The sequence below is a fragment of the Pieris brassicae genome, chromosome 7, assembly GCF_905147105.1.
Source record: "Pieris brassicae chromosome 7, ilPieBrab1.1, whole genome shotgun sequence".
NCBI classification, from domain to species: Eukaryota; Metazoa; Arthropoda; class Insecta; order Lepidoptera; family Pieridae; genus Pieris; species Pieris brassicae.
In genome coordinates, this window is record NC_059671.1 from 6,377,272 (window position 1) to 6,404,396 (window position 27,125).

General features: G+C 32.0%; 3 protein-coding genes across 9 annotated transcripts; 1 reads left to right on the forward strand and 2 right to left on the reverse strand.

Moving 5' to 3' along the window:
- Positions 1 to 375: 375 nt before the first annotated feature.
- Positions 376 to 12,898, reverse strand: LOC123712440 (glucose transporter type 1-like). Of its 7 annotated transcripts, none has more exons than XM_045665523.1 (3): positions 12,682 to 12,883; positions 12,188 to 12,341; positions 376 to 3,302 (listed from the first exon to the last, which is right to left on the reverse strand). In XM_045665523.1, exon 3 carries the CDS (start codon positions 3,281 to 3,283, stop codon positions 1,904 to 1,906), a length of 1,380 nt encoding a protein of 459 aa, XP_045521479.1. In that variant the 5' UTR covers positions 3,284 to 3,302; positions 12,188 to 12,341; positions 12,682 to 12,883; the 3' UTR covers positions 376 to 1,903. The 7 variants fall into 7 exon arrangements, 6 of the variants coding, with proteins under 6 accessions (XP_045521479.1, XP_045521478.1, XP_045521481.1 ...); XR_006754088.1 differs by lacking the exon at positions 376 to 3,302 and adding an exon at positions 10,130 to 11,148 and having other exon boundaries at positions 12,682 to 12,898; XM_045665522.1 differs by lacking the exon at positions 12,188 to 12,341.
- Positions 12,899 to 13,196: 298 nt separating this feature from the next.
- LOC123712443 lies at positions 13,197 to 14,562 on the forward strand. Its single transcript, XM_045665530.1, has one exon. It carries the CDS (start codon positions 13,365 to 13,367, stop codon positions 14,076 to 14,078), a length of 714 nt encoding a protein of 237 aa, XP_045521486.1. The 5' UTR covers positions 13,197 to 13,364; the 3' UTR covers positions 14,079 to 14,562.
- LOC123712441 (trypsin-7-like) lies at positions 14,555 to 17,103 on the reverse strand. The gene is made up of 6 exons (XM_045665528.1): positions 16,923 to 17,103; positions 16,458 to 16,620; positions 15,929 to 16,091; positions 15,540 to 15,722; positions 14,991 to 15,165; positions 14,555 to 14,829 (listed from the first exon to the last, which is right to left on the reverse strand). Exons 1-6 carry the CDS (start codon positions 17,101 to 17,103, stop codon positions 14,711 to 14,713), a joined length of 984 nt encoding a protein of 327 aa, XP_045521484.1. The 3' UTR covers positions 14,555 to 14,710.
- Between the last annotated feature and the right edge of the window lie 10,022 nt (positions 17,104 to 27,125).

Here is a 27,125-nt window from a genome sequence, read left to right on the forward strand (position 1 = left end):
GTGGTTCATTTAGCTTTTATGAACAAAGACTTTTTCAGTTTATAACACTAAATACTAAAGCAATATAGAAATATAAAGTTCCTACGTTACTGGATAAAAGTATTTATGATAGCAGTTATTTTCAAAACAATCCGAGTTTGAGTGAACTCCAGGGATACTTAAGTGGTCTGTAATGAAGTTGTATATATCTCAACAGTAATATTATAATTAGTAATACACCAGGGGTGAGCGATGAGTTAAAGAAAATTCTTCAACCGTAAACATTACATTTAAACGTCACATCATCATTACATAAAAGTGGCCACGTGACCAATCGTGACATAATATAACTAAAATTGTAATTCTACTTGAACGGTATCAAAGTAGTTACTTTTCTATACTATTGTTATTCGTAATTTATTATTTTCCACACCTTATACTACAAGAATAGATGAGATATATAATTCGTAACTTACGTGCTTACTTGGCACTAAAATACTCTAGGACGGTTACATAACAATGCTGAATTCAACAATTCAATACTAAATTGTCTGAATGAAAACTTATGTAAATCATTACAATAGGCAAGCAACTACTTTGGATTGTGACGAATATAGTTTTGTTTCGCTTCATTACACAATACTAAACATTATCTTTTTCTAATAACAATCATATTACATATCTGATTTCAGCTACTAATTATTGTATACAATACGATTTTTATAGTACTGTCTTAGTTATGTTTTCAAATATTGACGATATTAAAAGCTTAGTCGTAGAGTCAAGAGAAAGGGCATATACTTGCCGTATATTAATTATAATTTAATCATAAATTAATTTTAATACTTTTATGAAAGTGAGTCAATTAGGAGAATCATGTACACCACATAGAAAGTGCTAATGAAATAAGTTTATTAGTACTTTATTTATAATTTTAAGGAATAAAAAAAAAATATTTGTATAAAGTATATTTGTACAAAAGAGAATATATTTAGTTGATGAGTTTCGTTTGTGTCAAACGGACCCTCAAAATAAATTAGAAATTATTCGGTGAATTCGAGCTTTCGAGTACTCCAAATACACAAATAAATGAGAAAATTGTCGTTTCATAATAACTGGCTTTGGAGTATATCGATATAAAATGCTTAAACTTAACAACAGCTTTAAATTTAATATGAAATCAACAAACTAAGCTAAGGCACTGTGATTGTAACATAATAAAAATCTATACAAAGTGTAAAAAATCAAAAATTGTGCTCTTAAATAATAACAATCAAAACATTGGTCCTCTACACCCAAACAAATTCCGGCAAGATTGAACGAAAGAAACTAGTACCAATAACTCGTACACTACGGGAGGTACGAGCGTAATGGCTTGCTGGCGCTTAGAACCTAATCTCCCACTTTGAATAATTAATACGTTACGGGTAAATAAAAATTCAAATGTCACAATGGCATTTTTTGTGCTTACGTCTATCGCTTCCTATAACGATTGTCTCAATAAACATGTCTGGACTAGCAATTGTGTCGAATTATAATGTGAATAGTGCTTACATTTAAGTTATACCTACACCAAGGTTATGGTTCTAAGCACAAAGCAACATTACGAACGTAGCCCAATAGACATATTCAGTATCCGAATAAGTACTTCGATAAATATAAAGATAAGTAAAGTTCAGTCTTCCTACAAGTCCTACGACTTCAAGAAACTGGGAATTAAAAATGTTTCCAATATAGAATAATACAGTAACTATCGAAATTGGTTATTTAACTTATTGCGCGCTTAACACTAAAGGAATGTGATGCAAGTCGTTCAGCCTGAATGGCCACTTCGAGGGCGTAGTCTTGATTTCACTCCTCATTTTCTGAGAGATGTTTTGTTCTTAAGAAGTGGTCTTAAGGCCGCTTTAAAATCCTACCGAGACTATTTCTTGAACAACGCTGTCACTTCCTCTATTGTTCGGTTCTTCGTCTCAGGTAATTTGAAGTATGTAAACACGTAGAACAATATCAACAGCACAGTAAACGGCACAAATACATAGTTGCCTAATAGATCAGACATGGGAATGAAAGTCAAACCGACTATGAAGTTCGCTAACCAATTAACTAAAGCCCCTACACTAACCGCAGCACTTCGAGCACCCTGACCAAACAATTCTGACAGTATCATCCAAGGAATGGAACTGGGACCAACACCAAAGAACGCGACGTACATTAAGGTAAATATAACAGCAAAAATGCTCATTGTTCTGTTGTTTTCGTATGTAAAGAATGCTATAGTCATAAGCACGGAGAAGACTGCCATACCGCCCAGACCACCCAACTGCAAAGTTCTTCTTCCAAGACGATCCATTAAGGGTATTGAAACCAAAGCCATGATGAACAACATACTACCGACTCCAATAGAAGCCAAACGAGCATCTCCTTCAGACAAGCCAGTTTTGATAAATATCGTTGTAGAGAAATACAAAACAGCATTAATTCCACCTAACTGTTGCGATAAATGCATCACAATACCAATGATTAAAGGCGTCCTCAAAGACTCAATACGCAACAAATCACCAATTGTAAACTTTTGCTCCTGTTTCATTGCGTGATCTTCGTCATTCATATCTTTTATTTCATCGTCAATTTCATCAGTTCCTCTAATCTTGGAAAGAACCCTCCTTGCTTGTTCCTCATCTCGTTGAGATAGCAATAGATATCGCGGGGTTTCTGGTGCGAATGGTAACATTATAAACTGAACAGCCGAGGGTATGATAGCCATTCCAAGAAGCCACGGCCAACCCTCATCGCTGCCTAGAATAACATCAATACCAAGTATTTGTCCTGCAACCATGCCAAACGCGACGGCCAACTGGTTAACGGTTCCAAAAGCCCCACGTAAACGTACTGGAGCCATTTCTGATACATACGTCGGTGAAGCCGTCGTAGCAAATCCACAATTTATACCAATAAAAAATCTGCCTATAATGAGCATTGCCAGCGACGTGGAGGTCTTACTTAATGCCATTAGGAGCGCTCCTACTACACCAAACGCAGCGTTGATGATTAATGCAAACTTTCTGCCACGTGTATCAGCAACCCAGCTTGCTAATGGACATCCAATCATACCTCCGACGGCAAATATACTAACGATGACACTGAATATGGTTCCAGAGTTGACATCATAGTTTTCATTGATGAAGTTCTCTATAAAGGTCCGTGGGGCATTGATGACACCGGTGTTAAAGCCAAATTGTAGCATGCCAAGTACAGCCGCACAGACGGCGTAGAGCAGCGGCCCAGTCGCACCTCCCGACATTTTGGCAGGAGATAAAAGTCTGAAATGAAACAATATAGATTAAAATGACTGCTGCTGTAAGTGATAATGTCAATATTGAGAGGGATTAAGCTGCGATAAAGCGTTGGAAATAGCCCTAGGTTACGTAAACTGGATTTATTGATTGACATTGCTTTTAACTCGTGGCTATCACAACCGTAAGGCCTCTTAGTTTTGTTTTTCTAAGTTTGAGGGTTTTAATGTTAACAATAATACATAATATAAATATTTTTAAATATACGCTTATATCAAATAAAAAAGTTAACAATAGCTCGATACTGAAAATGTATACATATATGTATATGTATTAAGAAAATCAAGTATCAAATATTTATTATGACTATATAGGAGCAAGCAAAATTCTACATTTTTATATAGAACAGGGGCCAAACGGGCAGAAGAATTATCTAATGTTTAGTAATTCCGCCACCCATGGACACTTCCAATGCCGCAACAATCGCGAGTGCGTTGCTGGCCTTTTAAAAATTTGTACGATCTTTATAGAAGGACCCTAAATCGAATTGGTTCGGAAATACTTCAGCGGGCAGCTGCTTTCACATAGTGGTGGTGCGCCTTAAAAACGCTCAATTGTGGAACGGCGGACGAGGAGGTGATACGGGATGGAATTTCGTATTCCGCCTCGACGTCCGATGATGAAACTCAGCTACTGAGTATTAATCCGAACAACTCCTATGAACACTCTACACATGGTAAATGCGGTAGAAGATGCAGAGTGACCCCACATTTCTACTTAACACCAAAGGATCGCACCGAAAGAGATCGGTCGTTGACGATTCGAACCGCTCTTCGTTGAATACGGACAAGTGGAAGGAGCTGGTATTGGGAAGCCCCCGCCCAGAGGTGAGAACAGTACTCCATGTGGGGCCGAATTTACGCTTTATACATTTGCAAGCGGTGGCCCGAAGTGAAGTACCGTATTTTTCTAGCTGAGCAAAAATGTCTAAAATTTTTCAATTATATAATTAACATATATTATATAATTGACAAATTAATTTGATTTTACCAATTGAAATTAGATTGTACCACCATAATATGTTTGTATTGCAAATAAATTATTATTATTAAAGAGACAATTAACTTACAAGAGCGATGCGTAGGACACTGTTGGAAGAGTTCAACAAAATAAAACTAATAATCATATTTATTGGAGATACGGTCTTGATAACGATCTATAGTTTGATAAATACTTAACCAGTCAAGGTCTTGATTATCTGAGATTCAAATAATTATAATGCCGATTTTACTATATATATATATATATATATATATATATATACACACATACACGTCAATTTAACTGAATATATTTATAATTATTGATGATGTCTTCACTTTATTAAAAGTTGTTTTTAATAACTGTAGTTTATGCAAGTTTTATCATTAAAATTAATGATGTTGACTATTTATAAAATGATGTTATTTTATAAATTACCTTATCATATTACTATTATTTTTATTATTACATAATTAAAAAAATATAAATATAAAGGTTAACTTTTTTCTCGAGTATTACACGATGCATCCACCTAACAAATGTGACCGTGCCTGCCATATACTTGCACCCTCTTATAAAATAAATAGTTACAATTGTGATGAAAAACGAGTTTCAACCAGGAAAAAGAGGAGATCTTTTGATTGTTGTAACAATAGATTCTTTAAACGGAGTTATTACTGGGATGACAATCGAAAACGAAGAATTAACTTTTTTTATATTCCAAACATAAAATAAGTATGTATTGTATTCTAATAAGAAGTTTTAAATAAATGAAATATTATATGTATTTTAAATCGTTGTTTACGATCTTTATGTAAACATCGCGACAAGAATTAAGTTATATATTTAAAATATTGAAAAATTAAAACAAACAATGGGTAATTAGTTGGACATTGGACATCAATTATTTAAACATAGTGACAACATAAGTTTGTTTTGTTTAATCAAAAAATAAATAAAATCTTAAGTCTCGACTCAAAAAAGGCACAGCTTGATAACAGATGAGGGATGCATTAATGAGTAATTACGTTTAACTTTCTTTTTATCTAGATTAGTTTAAATATTTATAAGTTAGTACATATTTAGTAAAACATAACAGAATGACTCATGGTATTGGTTGACCGTAATACAATGACATGCGAATAAATTAGTAATTATTAATGAATGTGAACCTTATTTATAAATGGCTGTTTATTTTCTCAGTATCACTCTCGTAATTTCAAATTCAATAAACGTCCATATCAAACATCAAACACGTATAATTTTACGAATCGCAATATTTCGGCGCATATTTCTGAAAATTATATATTATAAGCTTGTATCATTAATATCGTATTTATTTATATAGGACAAGTTAATTAAGGTTTCGAGACTTAGCGCGATCTAGGACTCTTGTATGTCTAAATCCAATACGTTTATAACACATTATTTGGTGCTCAATCTCGTATCTGTATCCAAAGACGACTTCGTCATTACCTTTGCCGAACCTATGTTAATTGCACACATACAAATACGATTTGTGAGCATCAGTTTAAACGTACACTAGACGGAAAAAACTATTTAAAATTACGAATCATACTCAATTTAATTATTGTTGTAAATGTTGTATGGGAATTACTCACTGTATAAAAAGGAGGTTGTTGTTAATTTTCAAAACGCAATACCGTGTTCACAAAAAAGAAAACAATAGCATAAATAAGATCAGCTTAAATAAATTGCACGAGCCATGCATTCATATTATCATAGTTACTCGTGAGAATAATTCCACAACAAATGTATGTTCGATAACCCTCGTAAGAAGATATTTAAAACATATATGGAAGAACTAATTAAACATCTTTAGTTTTGTGTTTGTAACGTGAGATTGAAATGTCATTGAATTTATACGACAAACCAGTTTTTCAAGTAATAATAATACAATACACGAGACCTACTTACGTGTGAACAAATTTTCTCGAAGTTTCAATTTTGTTTTTACTAGCCATAGAAAGTAAGATTGTGCAACATTCGCAAATTTATTAATTCTAATCAAAAAAAATTGCTTAGTTTTGTTTAGTTAGATGTTATTGACTAATCGGAATCAAGCAACATTTAATTTTAGTCCCAAGCTAATTTCGGCCAACGTTCTAATATAGCGATACAATTAGCGGAGTAGTTGTTTACGCATTTCATAATTGTAAAACTAAAAGCTGATTAAATTGTTTAGGCCACTTGAACATTTTGGTAGAAAAACATTTCCTATGCAACATTTAACAAGACAGATCGCAAAAAAATCTACATAATATCGCTTGGCGCACTGAGCGATATAAAAATAAACAAGATTTATACACGTTCTAGGTTTAAGTAAAACTAACCAACCTTCAATGAAAAAAATAAAATTTAACCAATATTTCGCTTGCACTAAATTCACTTATTTTTGCGCAAATAAAACATTTTATAAATAACTATTTTACACTTGCGACGTCGTCACCGGAGCGAGACCAACTGGTTTTGTTCATTTCTTGAAACTTGCATTACGTTGAAGCTAATTAACATTTTATTTATATCAAAGTAAACAACATTTTTGATACGCCCGGCTTTTCTTATCAGCCTGACGATCTAACGTACCTACAACCGCTTTAACAAACTAAGTCGTCCTAAATTAATGCAAATATTTTACTTATGGTAATATTACTTAGATCGACGGCCACTGCACGGCACTCAACCAACTCAAATGAGGCATTGGGCAGATACATGTCTTTACTAATAATTTTTTATAGATAATTTTGTTAGCCTAAATGTATATTTCACCAGTTTCAGTAACATTGAGAAACGAAACATAGCGCAGTCTGACTCCCGTACGGCAAAAAAAAATACTTTTGGCAAGTTCGCGATAAATCTCTTTCTGAATGTCACCCTTAGCATATCTATGTACAATTATATTTCAAGTAACTTACAACGTGTATTTCTCTGCATTGGTACACCAGCCTTATCGCTGTAATTGATATCTTCCAGGCAGAGCGACAAATAAAAACATTAACATTATGCAACATATTAATTGTATGTGGAGCTTCAACCAATGGCGCTACAACCTTTATATCTGGGTCTCAGAATTCTTTATCTCTTTCATGATAATTAGATTATTGTAAGAGGCAAGGCCTTCTATACCTGACATACAATCGAGTGTTAAATGCGCACATAGACAAAAAACACGATTGACGATGCACGTTGAAGCCACTAGAACAACACTGCTCGCTTTTATGTTAAAGCCAAGTCAACTATTATTATTTAATTGTTAAGACAATTAAGTCCCGCAATTGAGGCTACATAGAAAAGTTGAAGATATGATCAGTCATACCAAACAAACACTAGCCTTTAGAAATTCTGTCAGGACACTAACAGTGTTAGTAGTATTTCATTTATAAGTTTAGTCAAAGGTTTTCTAGCCTACAAAGCGTCTTTTTTGAAACAGAAACCTGTGTGTTTAACTTGTCTTTAAACTTAGTTGTCTAATGTAATTTGTATTAATACATTTAACTACTATCATTTTATTAAACATGTTTTGATTCTATTATACTGTACCACATCACTTTGGTCTATTGTGAATAGTTTACTGGGTATTTTTTACACTGCTTGGGTTACATAATCGATTTTTTCATACGAATCCCTTAACTTTAAAAAATATTCTATAAACTTTCTTCATCAGGTATGTAAATGTAACTATTCATGGTCAGGTCATGTAAGATTCTAATGGTGAAATAATTTTTCAAATCGTTCAATTAGTTTGGTAAACTTCAATGTAACAATCATATCTTAACTTTTTATAAAATTAAGTGGAATTGAAATAAGGCATTTTTGCTATTCTAATGAGGCACAGTGACTTTTGTTACCGGGAAAACAACTATGGCTGCCTATGACATTCCTAAATCAACCTGTGACCATGGTTGTTTAGCATGCGAAGCTTCGGATTTTCCGCACTCCCAAAGTTAGTTGTTTCTCGACATTGTATTTTTATTCACAAAATCAATAATACGCAATAGAAAGTGTTGTCATCAATTAAGCGATATTCCTTGTAACATTCTTGGTTTTCCTGTCACCTTGAGTGACCTCAGTGAAAATTATAGTACAATTTCACAGAGACAAGTGTGTCATACTAGTGTAACATAAAATATGTTCTAGAAAAAGGTCAAAATCCTATGGCATGTTTCCTACTATTATAAATTACAATGACGGTCTCAGTTGCCTGACATCTAGCGTATTTATTGTTGCGGAATTTTCATACTTGTTTGGTTAAGCAAGGCCTAAACCAATAATACAACTATAGGCCTATTGTTAAAACGACTCCCATCCCTGAGGTCTCAGGTTCGATCCCCGGCTATGGACCAATGGACTTTCTTTCTCTGTACGCATTTAACATACCCAGGTATTACGGTGGAGGAAAACATCGTGAGAAAACCTTGGAAGAAGGCTTGTCCTAGACGTCTTGTGTCAGGGAGCTAATCAAATACTTGCCTATTAGATTGACAAGTTATCATGAAACAGATTCAGAAATCTGCGGTCCACGCCTAAAAAGGTTGTAACGAAACTGATTTATTTTTATAGACTTGTTGTGTAAATTAAATGTCAACAACTATCAACCAATTTCGGATCTAATAGACATAACTGATACTTCTTGTATCTGATGTATTAACTTTTAGAGTAATTTAAAACATTTTTTTGTATTCACTTATTATGAGATCCATAATGGTTTGTAATACTCGGGGTAAATAGGCACATGACATACCGACATGATGGCGCCGATGAAATGTGAAACCATCCTACATAAAAAAAAAGTCGGGATTAATATACACGTCACTCAAGCTTGGTAAAAGTGGGTCATAGAAACGAATATATCATCTTTAAATAATATATTATTTTTATTAAATACTGGAGATATATGATCATTATTAACAACAGGACTGTAAACGTACATTACAGATGCTGCATTTAGGAGGTTATGGTAGGTCCAGCGGAGTTCAGCTGGTCTCTCGGACAGTGAGAATTTAGTTCTTGCCTGTATGTAAACATTTTTATACGATATTCATATTGCTACGGAGATTATTGCTGGTGATAGTCGTAACTTTCTCCATTTAAAGGCCTATTTAGATAGAGAGTTTCTCGCCCCTTCGCTTAGAAATTATTTATGGATACCAAAAGGCTTTCTGTTAATTTTATAAATATGACTTAATTGTATGTCAAAACTCTTTACGACGACATCGTTTAGAACAACATACCAGTTATATTGACCAAAATCAAAGGTCCCGACTGAATTCTATTAGATCACCTTATAAAAAACACCACTTTTACGATATCGCTAATTACAACATATTATCTCTTTAAGCGGCTCCATTTAACTGATATTTTCGGAGAATTATATCTGTTAGACGAGCCGTATTGTAAACATTTCAATATGTAAGGGCACTTTCCCTTTCCACATCTGGTACACTAAAGTCATTAAGATCGCAAAAGTAAACATAAGCGACTGGAGTTTAGGGTCTATTATATTTCTCAGAAACAAAATAGGTGCAAGTGTATGCAGTAAGTATAATCAAAGCCCGCTTTATCATTTCTCTTCAACGAGTTTGTTTTTATCTGACGCAACGAAACATATTGTTGAGTTATTCGTGAAACTTTTAACATGTCGCAAATAAAGAAGTTAAAGAGGAAAATGACGAACAGGAAGAGACTGAAGAACAATTTACAATGCTAACTTTGAATGATGGTCTCAATGCTTTCAATGAAAACTGTCTGTCTAGAAAAGAATTGTTCTTTTTAATGAACAGTTATATGCAGGGAAATTATGACAATACTTTAATTAAAATTGAGCGTAAACTAAAAAGTGCGTACGTACTACAGAAGTGTTTTAAAAACTAAAATAACAGATTTTGTTAATGTAGAAAATTGATAATTAATGTATTTTCATGTGAAATTAATACATTTTATACATGAGTTTATGAATGACACATTCAATAATAAGTTTTAAGGCCCATTTAGATGGAGAGAATTTCTGGTCTCGAATGTACGATTATGGAAAGAATAAACTAAAATGTCGATGTGTAAATAGACTTAGGACATTATTGCCTAGCGATAAATCCCTGGCGATACTCGACTGACATAATCGTAGGAGAGAATTTAGTTCTTGCCAGTATGTATTTTGATACAATAATGCTATGGAGATTATTGCTAGCGATAGTCGTGTACGATTTCTCGAACCAAAACGTGCGAGAAACTCTCTCCATCTAAATGGGCCTTAAGGTACTTAATAACAACGTCATCCGCTGTTAGGACTTAGTACTATCGGTTTCGACTTCGATGTCGTTGTAACAGATTTGGACTGTAATCTTATAATACTTTTAGTTGAGATTTGGACCTGTATAAACTGTAATTAAATAAATATATAACATTGAGTAGCAATGTTTTTAACTATTTATCAGTGTTGCCATAACTACTAACAAATATGATCACTCAATATAAGTATTGTTTAATTTTTAGAACATCATTATTGGTATTTTAATTGCAATGCCGAGAGTTTGCCGATAAATTCCAATATCTGAAGCCCATGACCTACATCTATCTCCTATGCAACACGCATCCATCTATATTATAAGAAAGGAATTTAATTTGTAGGTAGATGGGCGATATAGTAACGCTTGTTTATTTTATAATAAAATATTGTTCCTAGCGACCTTCTCGATTTCCGACTGTGCGTCAATGGATTGTTTCTTCGTGACTTGCTTGGGTGGCAAGGGGCAATCATCGTGAGATAACTGTCATGTATTAGATCTTCAACGTGTATCAGATGATGACCTGCTTGCTTACAAAGAAAAATCTAATAAAATCAATGCAAAATCTAAGTATATGTACGAATTATTATTATTACTATGCATGAATTTGGAACATCTTTTTTGTTTACCAAAACAGTAGGCGACAACGGCGCAACGACGCAAATTCTAATGCAGTGACAACTTTAATTTATTTCAATGCACATTATTTTTAATTATCAAAAACTATTTCATCCTGAACAGAATATATGCATGACATGATAACTAATGTCAGTTCAATATTATTAATGGTAACTTGATACAGATTATCCCTCATCAATATAGAATCTAAATCAGTCTTATTGCATTTGTAACACAATTCCCTCTAAATAAAATTAAAATTAATGAAATCAAATCATAATTATAATACAAAGTTAATTTATAAGTATTTAAAATGGAATAACTGACCAGCTAAGAGTCCTGATAATATCTTCATTTTTTTATAATTATTCAAAACATATTATATTGAAAGTAGTTAATTCTGATTATAGAAAACTTCACTATAATATAGTATAATTACATGTCATAATATTTACATACATAAGAAATATTTTTTTAAGTTAAACACCTTGATACTCAAGAGGGTTAAATGTATTTGTAAAGTCCTGAACCATAAACCAAGAACCATGAATATTGAGTTATAGATCTTAAATATGTATAACAATATCTATATAATTAATGCTCCTCTGCCTCAAGTCCTTAAAACTCATCAAATTTCTAGCATAATTCTTTTTAGATTTCTACTAAGGACTATAACTGATACTGGCATCAAGCTTTTTAATAGTCCATAAGTAATTGTAAATTAAATAATGGTTCTCTACATGATTTTTTGAAACCTTTATTTTAAAAGAAACATGTGATAGATTTAAAAGAATGAGATGATATAGTATTAGGTATTGCTGACACTGAAACTTTCTCTACCACAAAAATCTAGTTACATCACATAACAAAATATATTTTCCAACCAAAACTATCAACTTTAAACAGTATGTAACAGTAAGGATGTTTTTGTATAGATAAATCTGTACATACCTTGGTTTTGTTGTAATAATAGACTATTATCGCTATTGTCATTTTGCATGGTTAGAGTTTGAAATTTATATCACTTAAATCTAATCTGAAGGTCAAAAGATTATTAACAGGAAATCAACTTGCACAGCATTAGAAGTAACATAGTTTAGTTTATCTAAAATAAAAAAAATATATTAATTTTTGAACCAGTATACAATAGCAGCAACTGGTTTAATTTAAAATATTAAATCATAGATATTTAGTATTCATTCTTGATATATCAAATTGAAATCTAAAATGGTAAAACCTTGTTGATTCCAGTTTACCGAAATAAATTCTTATTTATAGACATTAAACAGTTTGATTATATTTTAGAAATAAGTTTACGTAAGTAAATCTTCTGTTTAAGTAATAATTGTGTAAAATAGGTACTAAATTTATTTCTAAAAATGTGTGAAACGGGATACTGTCTATAAATAACTACTATTTTAATCTTATACATTTTCGAAACTTACCTTTACTGAAGAAATAATTTCTCAGGTCACTGCATGTAGTGGACGAACTTTAATTTCAAACTCTAATAATTAGAAATCGATATCTAAAATTTTAATTTCACTACCTTTGTCAACAACATTGTAATAATTTCAAGAATCGAGATTCTAATCACGACATTATTTTATTTAACATTGAGCCATATTTTGAAATTTATCAAAAATCAAATGAATCCACAAATCACAGAATAAATTCACATTTCACAGCCAAGAAAGACTATGAATTATGATATGATACAGATAATAACCTTTGAACGAACCACAGAAGCTTATAGTATATTCCCAATTTTTGGATATTTTTTTTATATATTATATTAAAAAAATATCACTAAGCTGTGAGAGTTAACTTTTAGGCGTAGTGGTACGATTCGGTTTTCTTTACAAAACATTATTAAGCCAATTTTTGTCTGTAATATTTTTTTTATTTTTATTTTGCTCAAGCTTAGGGGTAAACATATTTTTAAAACTGGTCACTCAGATTACTATTGATTTTTAATTTGTGCGAATGTTTTAAGTTGTTTGTTGCGTAATGTTGAAAACAACCAAGTACAAACACAACATCCTAAATCCTTGCATTGGACCATCCAAATTCTATTACAAAATTATAATTTTAATTGTTTAAGCAACTTGAAACCTACTTAAAGAATATGAATACGTTTATGGACAAAATCAAATCAATATTTGGATTAAGACCAGAACCACCTAGAAACGATTTCAGAAACCCTATTTGGGGCTCCGACGATGATGATGACGATGACGAATTATATTCGAGGCAAAAATTGGACATATACCAAGATCCTCTTCAATTACAACAAGAATTTGCCAAACACATGCAAGAAATGTTTAAAACTTTCGGTAGTGTGTTTGGTGACATGAAGTCTTTTTTCGATGACGATCCTTTTAATACGTTTCAGGCTGTACCAGATCTACATACATTCGATTCCCAATCTCAGACAGAGGATGCCGATAGCAATCGTATAAGAGATTTCTATTTGAAACCTGGCTATCATCATAAACATCATCCAAAGGAGGATATAGATTTAGATGGAAAAATATCCTCAAATGATATCTCGGACTTATTTAAAAAGAACACAGAGAACCATGTAGTACCTGCAACTCCTTTTAATGGAAATATGGTGCCAGGTAGGTCATTTTGTCAAACAATTATAACAACAAGTGTTACAAAGCCTGATGGGACAATAGAAACTAAAAGGATTGTTAAAAATGGCAATGAAGTAGTAGAAGAGACCATAACATTGACAGAACCAACTTCAAAAGGTCCTTACCCTGGATTTAATCCAATAAACACAACAAATATCATGTTTTCACAACTCTCATCATTACTAAAAAATTTTTACTAAAATTATAGGTTACAAACAAGGTCATATATTTATAGTAAGAAGTAGAAGTTACCCCAAAAATTTTGTTAAAATACCATCCTTATAACATATAGATACTGTCCTTTGTATTTATACTTTAAACTTAGTTTGCTTATTGTAGTCTGACATACCAAAATAAAACTCCATCTGAAAAATGTTTTTTTTTTAACTTTTTTTTATTGAAGAAGAAGGTGTATAAGTAAAACCCTTTTATTAAATAAATTGCAGCTTTTATTACTAAAATAAAATTAATAAATTATTTTCACTCTTAGTTTAATTAAATATTGTCTTTGCATTAATAATTAGGTTTTTCAGGAACATTAAAACATTGTTTAAATAACCATTTGTAATACAATCGTCAGTACTTCCCTATGAAGACAACTATTTGTTTGTATAATGATTCAAGCATTCACATGAAACATACAGCCTGTGTTATTAAAACAACTAATAAAACATTTTAAGGACAGCTAGTGTATTCTTGGCGTTTTATATTTGTGTGGAATAGGTGTTCAGCCTTTTTTAACTAATACTTAGTTGTTTTCTAAATACAATTGTCAAAAACTAATTTTAATAACGTTAATTTTGTTCTATCTTATGGGACAGACAATGTTAATTCATTGGCAGTAGCAAGCATCTCTTGTATTGCTTTTGATCCAACTCAAGTATCTGTTTACTCTTGAATATACACCAGGACGGCCTGGTCTAGCACATCCTTCCCCCCAGGAGACCACACCTATAAAAAGTTTGAATTAATAAGAGAAATATTTTTAATTTAGTGCCCACAGCTTGATCAATGATCATGTTGCTACAATGACTATTGCATAAGCCAAAATATTTATTAGCTCTACATAATGTTCACAGAAATTTTAAAATAATATTATAACATATACTGACCAACAACCTCATAAGCCTCAGTAGTAGTATTGCGTACGTGTAGTGGACCGCCAGAATCACCCTGACAGGCATCGCGACCTCCCTCGTCATATCCGGCACAAATCATGTTTTCTGTGATTCTGCTTCCATAAGTTGTTTCACGACATTCAGAGTTTGATAATATTGGAACATGGACCTGGTAATGAAAGTTAATCTATACAATTATCATTTCTTTATCGACGTGTACTTCAGATCCTGAACAGATTGCTTTCAAATTACCTGTGCTATTTTAAGTATTTATAACCATAGGTTCCTTACAAACAAAACATCGTAGTTACATGGTAAACAAAATATATTGGCAAGGGTTCAAATAATTACTATTTACTATATATTTATGATCTATAGAAGTATTTGCTGTGAGATTGGCTGTGTTATTTGTTTCAGCCTCTTCAAAATCCATCAATACAACTTTCTATCAAGTGTCTATTAACTATATCATTTACGTAGTTAACGTCTGAAATATTAGCTAACTTAGCTAATTTGTACTTTGTACGTAGATTCTAATTTTACCTCTTGTAGGGTACTAGAAACTGATCCGCCCTCTTCCGTAGTGCCCCATCCAGAAACCATGGCTGTTTCGTTACTAAAGGACAGGTTTGCTGGTGGCAGACAAACAGGGCGGACACCAATGTCGCTAATATCAGATTCTTCCTCTAAACCAAGACGCTTCTTTACGGCGCTGCTGAGATCGATCTGAAAATAAATAAAATATATTGACTATGGTGCCCTGCAGCACGTATAATAAGATACGTGTGCGTTGGAATAGATATTTTAGTAATATACAAAGAGACGCAGAAATAATAGTTTGAAAACTTAAGGTCTTCTTTCTTGGTCTCGGATATCTAGGATTCGATATTTTGTATTTTAATTTACCGACAAGTTGCTGAATTTATACTTACTCTCTTGTCCAGTTTTAATAAAGCAATATCATTGTCGTATGTGCTTGGGTTGTATCTAAGATGTCTGATAATACTGGCCACTTTTCTTTCAACAGTCTTGGTTTCATTGGCCGTGCTTCTGTCATGTTCTAGTAATCGAACTGTGATCTTCTCCTTGCGGAATCTATAGTATTGATTAGATATATATAAGATTGAAATTTTATTTATAATTTCTCTGCGCATATATTACACGGATTCAAAGGCCTGATTTTATAATTATTATTTTTTATACACGTGAGCTGTATTTATACATCACTTGTATTTAATATGTACCTAATTGTTAATGTTTATGATGTCTTAGTTTCGTAAAGCCTTATTTACGAAAACATTTAGTTAAAATCATTCTAATATATCTAATCTAAGATTAATTGTATAAAATTAATTTTACCACGAGATTTAACGAATAGCCTAAAACTATCGCAACCACGCTATATATGTATATTAAGGATATTGCGTCGATCTGTTATATTTTTTTTTAAATTATACTTACCCAGAAGTACAATGGGCAGCTGTAGCTATGTACAAATCATTTATGACGGAGCCTCCACAATAGAATCTTCCTCCATAGAAAAGGGCTGCCATCCATGGCAACTCTAGCTTTTTGGTTTCGGACCCACCTACGATACGCCTTCTTGTACGAGCTATCCCACATTCTGTATACATAGGACACATTGTTATAGGCGTAGGTAGATAGATATCTCGAAAATAGAATTTCACACAATTAGAGCCAGTAATGTTAATGGGAAACAGAATAGATTATATTATTCCAACCAAAAATGTTAAAAGTTTAAGGGAATTTATGCCCTCAACAGTAGTGTTGTGTACGGACTCGGCAACTTCAGATTTTATAACTTTCTATTATTCTTAAATCTCTGTATTAATTGTTCTTATTACCTCTACATTTTTATTACTATGCATGAATAGAACACATTGTCTGTAAATTTAATACACTTACGGCAAGGAGGGCAGTCCTCGGGTGGGTCGTTTGCCGGTATTACTATGGTCGGTAGCGTCGATGTTGTTCCGATCCAGTTATTAATCCAATCTATCAGACCTTTTTCCTTTAGATCTTCAGGCATCTCAAGAGTGTGAGCGCTAGCGCCGATCACGCATATTATCAATATCATAAATTGCATTGTTATATCTGAAAAATAGTTTTTTGCATAAATACACTATAAACGAGCTGTGGTTCTTTTTAACGCTTTGTAATGTTTTATATTACACATACCACCTTGTATAGTTATATCGCCAGAAAAACTATAGGAGGACGATGTAGAATTTTTTCCAGTTTTTAGGTTTTTGTTACCAGATAAAATTCAGTTATTAAATACACTAAAGTTTTATTATCATCGAGCAAAATTTATGCCGTCCATAAAAAAATTAGGAGTTGCCTAGCAAGATGAATTCATTATTTGAAATACTCGTAAATTGTAAGATCTACTGAAGAGTTATAAATAATTTGTAATTGAAATTAAAACTGTCGTATCTTGCTTTTATGGTACGTTAGGCAGAAAATGTATATCCTGCACTCGAGATGAGGATTACAGGACTTGCCTTGGTATCTTTTAATGTTAATAGAAAAGAACTTGTAGAGAAAAAGTTATACATAGCGGTGAAATTTAGAAATCCATCTTGTAGATTGATTACCTAGCCAAGAATTAATTAGATGCTTCAATCTAGTAAATACGCATACCGGTTTGCACAAGTGATTCGATTCTCTTAGATGGACTTCTATTGGATTAAAATCGCGTCATTAAAAATTGAACAGAATTTTATCGAAATAAAGTACATTTTGCTAACTTGGTAAGAGCTAGCAACTCTTGAATTGCATGTTAGTTCGGAGACCCTATGAGCCTTATCTCCTTATTAACAAGGACCATTTTTCTCACATCTTTAGAAACTGAAATACTAAGATTGCTTTTAACGAGAATCAGACCCTGATGACTTGCCTATATACCGCTACATCCATTCATCTTAACATTAAAAGTTACATGCGAATTTTATCGTCCGCAAGATTGACCTCAAAACTTAAATTGACCGCATACTTTTTTATTAAGAATTATTACATTTAATGAGGTCTTGAAACATTTTATTTTCTTCTCCGAATGCTCTTAAAATTTATGGTCCATAGTTAACCTATTAAATCGGTGAAAAAGTTAAGAAATTTTAACGTAATTTATTTAACTTGAATCTTAAGTATTTTTAAGTAACAATTCATGACCTGGACCATAGATACTTCAAGTAAATTGTCTTTACCATGACTGCTGCAAAGCGGTCGAAACATGGAGTTATCTAATTAATGTTGTAAATTCGCGTTTAAATCCGTTAAGGAAGCTGTATTTATGTAAAGGTTAAATATTTACAAGAATTGTCAACTACTTTCTATTCTCAAAAACAAATAATTGTAAAGTGTAATTTATTATAAAGGTCCTACTTTAAAAAGTTTTGAGAAAATACAAAATTGACCAAGATTCAGGTCCTATAACGGACTTTTGCATATATTTGACCTTGATTGCGCATTGGCATGATAAATTAGCGTTATTATGTCCATATTACAATGAATTAATGGTATACCATCATTTTGATTACGGATAATTCAAAATTAATTCTTGTAACCCTTACGGATTGTACAGTTAAGTCTATCAGAGCCGGCATTTTATATCCAAATGTTGACCGAGTTTACTAAGTTCAAATGATATGTTTATAGATCTGTTGAAATGAGGATAAGTCCATAAGGATGCATAAATGTGCCCTATTACTAGATACGTGAATATTTTTCTGCTCATGCAAAAATTACATAGCGTGGGTATTTTAACTTTATTTTAAAACGTTTTGGAATACCTATAGTATCAAATATTCTTACCGATGTTGATTTACGGGTTCTTGAGAAGGAAATTATATTATTATACAAAAGACGACACGGTAGTCCTACGACTACTACTAGTTTATTATAAATTGAATACTTTTCTTGGCTCGATCTTACTATTGAAATGTGACTGAAATTATAATGTTATGTCCCTTTTATTATGCCACAAGCATGCTCCCGATAGCTAGAAAGCTTCTAGTTTTCCTGTTTTACAAACATTAGAAATCTAACGTTAGAAAGCAAATACTTATCTGAGAAATTATAGAGAACTATTAAGGTTATTCTACCTTAATAACAAAATAACTATTACGCACCGTAAAACGTCTAAAATAGAGAAAAAATAGGCATTGGCACTTTTGCGAAAGTTTTACTTAAACTGCTACTACCACTACTTTTTCGGTTTTTTTTGTTGCGTGCTCTATGTAATATTGTGGAATCTATACCATATCTGATTTAGCCGTTAAAGCATAAAAAAGTTACGAATATAAACGTACTAATTTAATAAATTAAATCGGAATAAGGCTAAAGCCTTATTCCGATTTTTAGAAATAGAATACCAAAAATTACCTTATTCTTCCAAGAACGAACAACACTTAATTAATAAAATTACGTACGCCAAGTCTCAGTAAAGGAAGACGAGTGACAACTCGCAAATACGCGAAGCTCGTTAAGGAAAGAGAGAGAGCTATCACTTTCACTCCGCTCCACATAATCCTGGAGCCTTAATGCATCAGAAATCAGCGATTGCGCTGTTATAAGGGCCTAGAATCGCTGTAACAAATACCACGATAGTTACAAGGTAATTTCAGTAGAATCATTATCGGTTATTACCATTTTTTCCTATATGTGGGAAATTATGAGATCTTTATGCGTGAATCATTTCATCATTTTTTTTTGTTGAGTAAAATCAATCAATATAACAGAAATAGACGACTTACGTTGGCATTAAAATGTTTGGTCTTGATTTAAAGAAAATAAGGCAGATTATTGTCTTTTATTTATTTATTAACACTTCGTTACATTACAATTGAACAAAAAAAATGGAATATAATTAATTCAAAACGAGGGCAACTGGCGGCCTTATCGCTTTCGAGCGATCTCTTCCAGGCAACCACTGTGAGTAAAGAAAAAAAAATATTAAATTACATAAGATAGGCAAGAAGTACAAATTTTAAATTCAAAGCTCTGTTCTTCATAATCACGAATATAAAATATACATCCAAAGAAACTACATCTTAAAAACGTCAAAGTAAAAATCTAAATTTATTTATTTAATAACGCCTAAAAAAACTCTTAGCTATTTTGCTAAAATTAAAAGGTCAGGCGCCTTTATTCTTAAAGTATATTAAATTGGATTCAATTTATGAGCCGTTAAACATTATATAAAGCAATTAACTTTTAAATGAATCAAATTTATAAAAAAAAACAGTTAAAGTTTTTTGTTTGATTTAGTACAGTAAGATTAAAATATTGGTTGTCCGTCGATAATTTGGACGTAGGAGAAACATAAAGTTTTTATCTTGAATACTTATTATAATAACGCTAAATTAACTTTAAAAATTTGCTATCTATTTATATCTCTGTGATACTTGAAAAAGTTAATTTACTGAGTGTTTAAAACAACAGAGATTAGGGTTAGAATAAGATTAAGAAATAAAACTTAAATAATAATTACAAATGAGTTGGTTGGTTCTGGTTAAAAAACCTTTTTTTTTTCGGGAATTAGAAAACAAGAATATCACTATGACAAAGTATTGAACTTTAATAAGCGTCGAATATTTCTATGCATCTGAGTGTGACGAATAACCAGGGGCTATAAGATTTTTAATACATTTACTTGACGTAGACGAAACTTACGTTAGCCTTTAATATTTGGTCAAACTCATGATAAAACAACAGTAGACAACATTTATACCATTATAATAATGTACAGATAATGCAAAACCAGGAGTGATTGCTTGTTTCAATAATAATTATTTCCTCCTTCCTCGTACGGCAATAAATGTTTATTTCTTGACCTCTTATTTCTCTAAATTGGACATCAAACATGAAAATTAAGTGTTCGGTTTTTACGATTATAAGTTCTTAACATTTGAGTAAACAGTTAACTACAAGTCATATTCGGCTTGTTAGTGATGGAATATTTTTATTATTATGGAATCCCGTTTACCTTTAGTGGGGCACGCGGCAACATAGTATATTTCCTCATGAGTTTTTTTTATACATTATACATATATGAATAAGACATATATCCGATCTCACTCATAAGTCATAGAATTCTCAATAATAAAATATTGATTTGTTTAACATACATCCTAGATGTTATTAGTGCAAGGACTCCAAAAACTGAGGAAACAATCATACTATAACATAGAAATTTGTTTATAGATACAAATCTAAAATGAAAATTGGGTTGATGTAAAAAAACACAGTCTTGAAACAATTTTTGGTTCCTGTTACTCGTTTTACACATTTTTTTAAATAAAGAAGTGACTCTGTTTTTTACCTTTTACAATAATTGTTCACAAAATACTCTGTTATAATTGTGTAGATAAATCAGGCATTAGCAAGGCCACACAAGGTAACATAGTAAAACAAACCTTGACATGAAATCATGATCATACTGAAAATGTTTACTGCATTCAGATACAAGGCAGGTCTTCCCATGGCCCACTAATTAGACCACGGTCAATATGTATAAACACCCTGATCTTGTTTTCAATGGAAAATCATAAAATGCTCTATTTAATACCTTCGTGATTGTTTTATTAGAACAACAGCTTATCTATATAAGTTTACTCTTTTTCTTTTCCATATGTACGTAAATTTCAGGTCTCATTTGTAGGTTCAATCAAATACCAATAGAAATAACTATTTACTCATGAAACCGTCTTCATACGACTACTAGTCCGTGTTGAAGATATTTTTTTTTAAATTACATAAATATGATATTTATGAGCTTTTTATTGGCATTTCATTAATTACAATATCTGACTCCTGCAGATTTACTCCGTAACTACAGTAATGAATCTGATCGCGATTCCTATATCAATATTTTATGTCGTAATTCAATGTTTGACGACTAATGCGGTACAAACAATATAATTTAAGAATAACATCGAAATATGGATTTATAGTAAATGACGACATAATTACTGGAATCAGTAGTTTGTAAGCGATTGCCAATCCCGTTAAATTAAGTAATTGCAAATAAATATTGGTTTTAGAGTATCCCCCTATCCCTGTTATAGGCTCAACATGACCGATGATGAGGTATTGCTTACTATCATACATTAATTTTATGTGTTATTATTGAAATAAATATTAATATGTATCGATCTTCGACACTCGCTTCATGATCTATGATTGAATGACTGTCAAGTAACTTTTGAATCCTGTCACCCAGGAGGGTGTGTAGGTATATACATTATTAGAACTTGATTAATTTTTGTACCTTTATATCCTAAAAACATGGTTTGGATTTAGAGAACAACCTACGTATATTGTAAACCTGTCATTCAAACGTAAAACATGTGTCTAACCCATATATCAACTGGACTACGACTCAAAACTAGAATAGGATAAAAAAATCTTAGTCTCCATTTCTTCTATGTACGGATTGAGAAATTCTCGTATCAAACTCGTATCGTTTATCAAATAAACCACGATGTAAATGGCTTCATTTGGGCATAAATTCTCTAATTAATTATAAGGAAAAACTTGTAAGATCTTCCAAGATTTTCCACGCTGTTTAATGCAATACATTAAACATTTCTTTTACTTACTTCATAGTTAGGGTTAAGTAAACCTTTACGTTCGTGCGAGCGTGCAATACAAAGGAGTATTCTCGGAATTCAATTACGCGACAAACATAAAAGTGAATATATTCGCAGAAAAACTAAAATAATTGATGCTGAGTAACATGCCCTAAAAACAAATAGAGATGGGCAGGCAACGTAGCCTGATAAACGTAGATGACAGATAGTCTAAAACAGTAACGAATGGACCGGTCCGAAAGGAACAAAGGAAGACATATAGAGGATTTTTTTCAGAAAAAAAAAACTTAACCGAAATCGTCACTTGCAATTGCAACAATGAGTTAAGAATACTTTTTGTTTATTGATTTTGATATAAACGATCACTTCTAGTAGAGTGCTGTCAGAGTACGGTACAGTTGTTAGTTTTTAACCAATGCAATAGTTTTTGAAATAAAATAACAAATAAGCTTCTGAGTTAACACGGTGGTGTTGTAGATGTACTTTCCCTAGATTACCCCCTTATTCATTAAAGTCCAAACACTCATGTGTTAATTTCGCTCATATTGTGTTTAAGCTGTAATAAAAAGACCTGAAAATAGTGTAATGGTTTTACTATTTATGAAGGGGATTAACTCACAGACCATTTGTATTAGCAATAAAGTCTCTTTATCCTAATTCAATGATATTGGTCGTAAAACAGATAATAAGGAATGGACAAACGCAGTTGCATAGAGGTTGCATTGTTATCTTCATACGGGTGTCGCCTTGGCACACTTGTCATCATGCCGAACTGTGGCTCTATCCAAACACACCCACTAAACAAGGCCATATGAAAATTTAAATTAACTTTATTCACAGATTAACTTTGACCTTAACAGTAACATTGAAAAGATTTCACTACTATGATATGAAATCTTTTCAATGTTAATAATGTTTGAGGAGTTGATAAAAACAAATCTATTTATTCCGTAACGCCTTTATTTATTCATGATTGTTTTGTCTTGTATTTTATTTTTTGAGTGATAGAGAGAAAAATGCCGTTAAGTCGTTTTAAAATAACGAATACGACCTAATACCCTTATAGCGCATACAAACTTTTAAACGATTTGAAACACACTCGCGAGCGACCTGGCAAACTGAGTATCTATTGGCAAAATTCATATTAATTCTAAGCAAGTTAAGCTTAGACAAATACTTTGAAATAATCAAGAATTCTTATGAATAACCGATGATATATAGGAATTTAAAGGGTCACGCAAACTATACAATATAACTTTGTTACTAATCTAGTAATAGTATAATGTATTGATTTAAACCAATTCTTAAATATCCGGCAACGCACTCGCGAGCCGTCTGGCGTTGAGTATCCATGGGTGGTATCACTTAACAACAGATGCTCCTCCTGCCCGTTTGCCCCCGGTTTGTAAGAACCAAAAAACTTTATGTAACCCTTGTATATGTTGTTGTTGTACGTTAGTCTATTTATTTAATACTCTCCAACCAATCCCTAGTGCCGCTTGTTTCTTCTTAATAAAATCATTAATAGTATCAAGTCCACAATTGTCAAATATTTTTTGTTGTAAACTATAAGAATATGTATTATGGATTATTATATTACTAATATTAACATCTTTATTAATTCTGATCTGTCACATCTTGACAAATAGGGCGTCAGGATTTTATCGTATAATATCAATACAATTTTCATCCAATAGCCAACAAATTACTAAGGAAGAAAGATGGCGCCAGAGAGTGTCTCTACGCGTTTTATATAATATTAGCAGTTGCAATTCAATTAATCTGATAAATATATTAAATTATGATTTAGAAACGTGTTTTACATATAAGTTACCTACCATTTCTCTTACTTATATATGCAAAGCGTTTTAGACGCAAATGATACGAAATAGGTATACAAATAAATCATGCCTTACGCATTAGTATATGCTTCAGAACCCATAATTGAATTACAATTTAAAAAGGAAATTTTACAATAAACAATACTTAATATTAGATTGTTAGACAAGACATGAAAACACTATTTATAAATAAACTCTAGTATTTCATTAATTTAGAGTGGAGCAAGGGATTCGTCACTCGAATTTAAATATATAAGCAACTGGTGTAGAATTATTATTTTCATATAATTTAAAGATGCGTTTGATCGTATTATCTGAAATGTGTTTCGCGTGTTTATCTATACTTTTACAGAAACCTTGTTTTACTTTGATCCGGAATTGGAATGGATTAATTTTTGATAGCCAGTAACGTTGTCATACAATATTCGTTACCGATCCATTCCAAATTTATATCCATTTTATTCAATATGTATTAAAAAGTTTTAATTTCTACTTTACAGTGAACAAGTTATATTTAAATATAAAGGATGAGATGTTATTATTCTTACGATTTTTTCCAACATACAGTACAGTATTTACAATATTTTTAACCCAAATAGTAATAATAATAATAATAATAAAAAAGATAAGTAGAAAATTAAAACAATTACATTAATATTTTTATACAAATTAAGGGCACTACTCTATAATGTTGCCGTACGAAAACGTTTTAGATAGGCGCTGTTATGGCTAATGTCATATTTAGTATAAATGTAATTTTTCTCGGGTTGTTGTTTTTGGCAACACCCTTACGAGAATAAATTACAAGGCTTTTGTCGTGATCTTGAAGATTTAGGCATCAAATGAAAAGTTCACCTCTCCTGTGAAAAGTTACCAAAGGGTAACAAGGATGCAAGGGTTTTCTGATTTAGTAGATACTTTTTACCTCAACTCAATCAATGAAAGACATCCTAATACTTACTGTCTAGCACATTTGTAAGATTTTTTACGTAAAACGATCACAAAACTCGATGCGTAGATATTATTTTTAAAGCGGTTATAGAGTGTCAATACTATATTTCTAAAGCGCTTTCTCTTATTGGGAAGCAATTTAGCCGCTTAAATCCGAAAGTTTTATGGTAACTGCGCAAAAGGCTGCAACGATATACAAAATTGCAAAACACTGCGCGTCTCTTGTCCTGGAATTATGTAACTCTTAAGTAAGATTGTCCAAATATAAGAACTAGCTGTACGATTCGGTTTCACCCTGGCCTATATTTGAAAATTATTCCAGTCACCAGGATTGGAGTCAAAAGTCATTTATTTATAGCCGTAATTAATTTGGTTTATAACAAATATTCAACACGATTATTTCTAATATATACATATATGCTTTCTTAAACATCCTGCAGAAAGATTTATAAAGATTAAAAATAATTAACTTTTTATAGTAAACAAATCACCTAGTCCATCACGCCACGCCTCGTCGTTATCTGACACTGGTATAGTCTGTGAACATTAGTGTCAAACATCCAAAGTTTCATAAAGCTATCGACGCCTTACAAAGAACACAGTTCAGATACAAAATTATTATATGTATAGATTAAAGTATTCCACTTTGATCCGGCATCGCGGTAAATTATGTAAATAAGTTAAACAAACCTATAGGCGTCCCAACCGCGGGCGACGGTTCATCAAAGTTTACCCAATTTATGAATGCCAATAGCTGGCTCAAATGCAGTGACCGACTTCGACTACGACTACTTATCAATAATATATAACGTTCTTATAAATCAATCAAAACCTGTACCAAATATTTCATAACAAATCACAAGCTAAGTAATTAAAAGCTAAATGATAAACCAGCTAAAATACCGCGTTAAAGTCATCTAAATTCATATAAAGAGGTATAAACGAGTGAACTGTTTAATTTATCATTTAAATCTAAATTAGACCCCAAATATTAAAAAAAATTAAACATGAAATCGTATACCGGGTTCGTTTTATATTTCAAAATACCCAAAGTATGTATTGATTGAAAAGATCTTTACTATTATGTTTTTATCAAGTACTTGACACGCTTTCATATGTTTTAAATGTAGTATCGAAGTTCAAAATGTCCTACAGTAAGTACCGAAAGCCACTAAAACAACTGTAAGTATTCATAACTGTTAATTTCACTATAATACGATATCAAAGTTACAAGAATTCGGATGCAATTTGACAGGTTTCAATTTTCTTATAAAATTTATTATCATAAAAAATGGCAAAAGTGAAATTTGACGATTGGATTTTTTTAATAATCATAAAATACACCTTTGAAACTGGATAAATAATTAGGAAGTTTGTTTCCGTGCATCCGGTTATTCTGATAAATTAATATGGGTCGCTCATGAATAAGCATCCTTTAATAAATTCTCACTATACGTGTGATGAAAGTGTTGTGACGAATGTAACGCACTTATGATATAAATCTGCCACCGTCAAAATTAACACTGTAATAAACGCAATAAGCTATAACGTCCTACAATTAAGCGAAAGTCAATCATTGACCCAATGATTTGGGGCCAACAATAGTCATGAAGGTCACTGTCTAATCCTACCGATCCTACCACTATATGGACAATGGCACAATCCCGCGTGGCTGGTGGGGTGACGCAGCGAGAAGCAGTGTCACTCGCTCAGTCGCCGCGTAC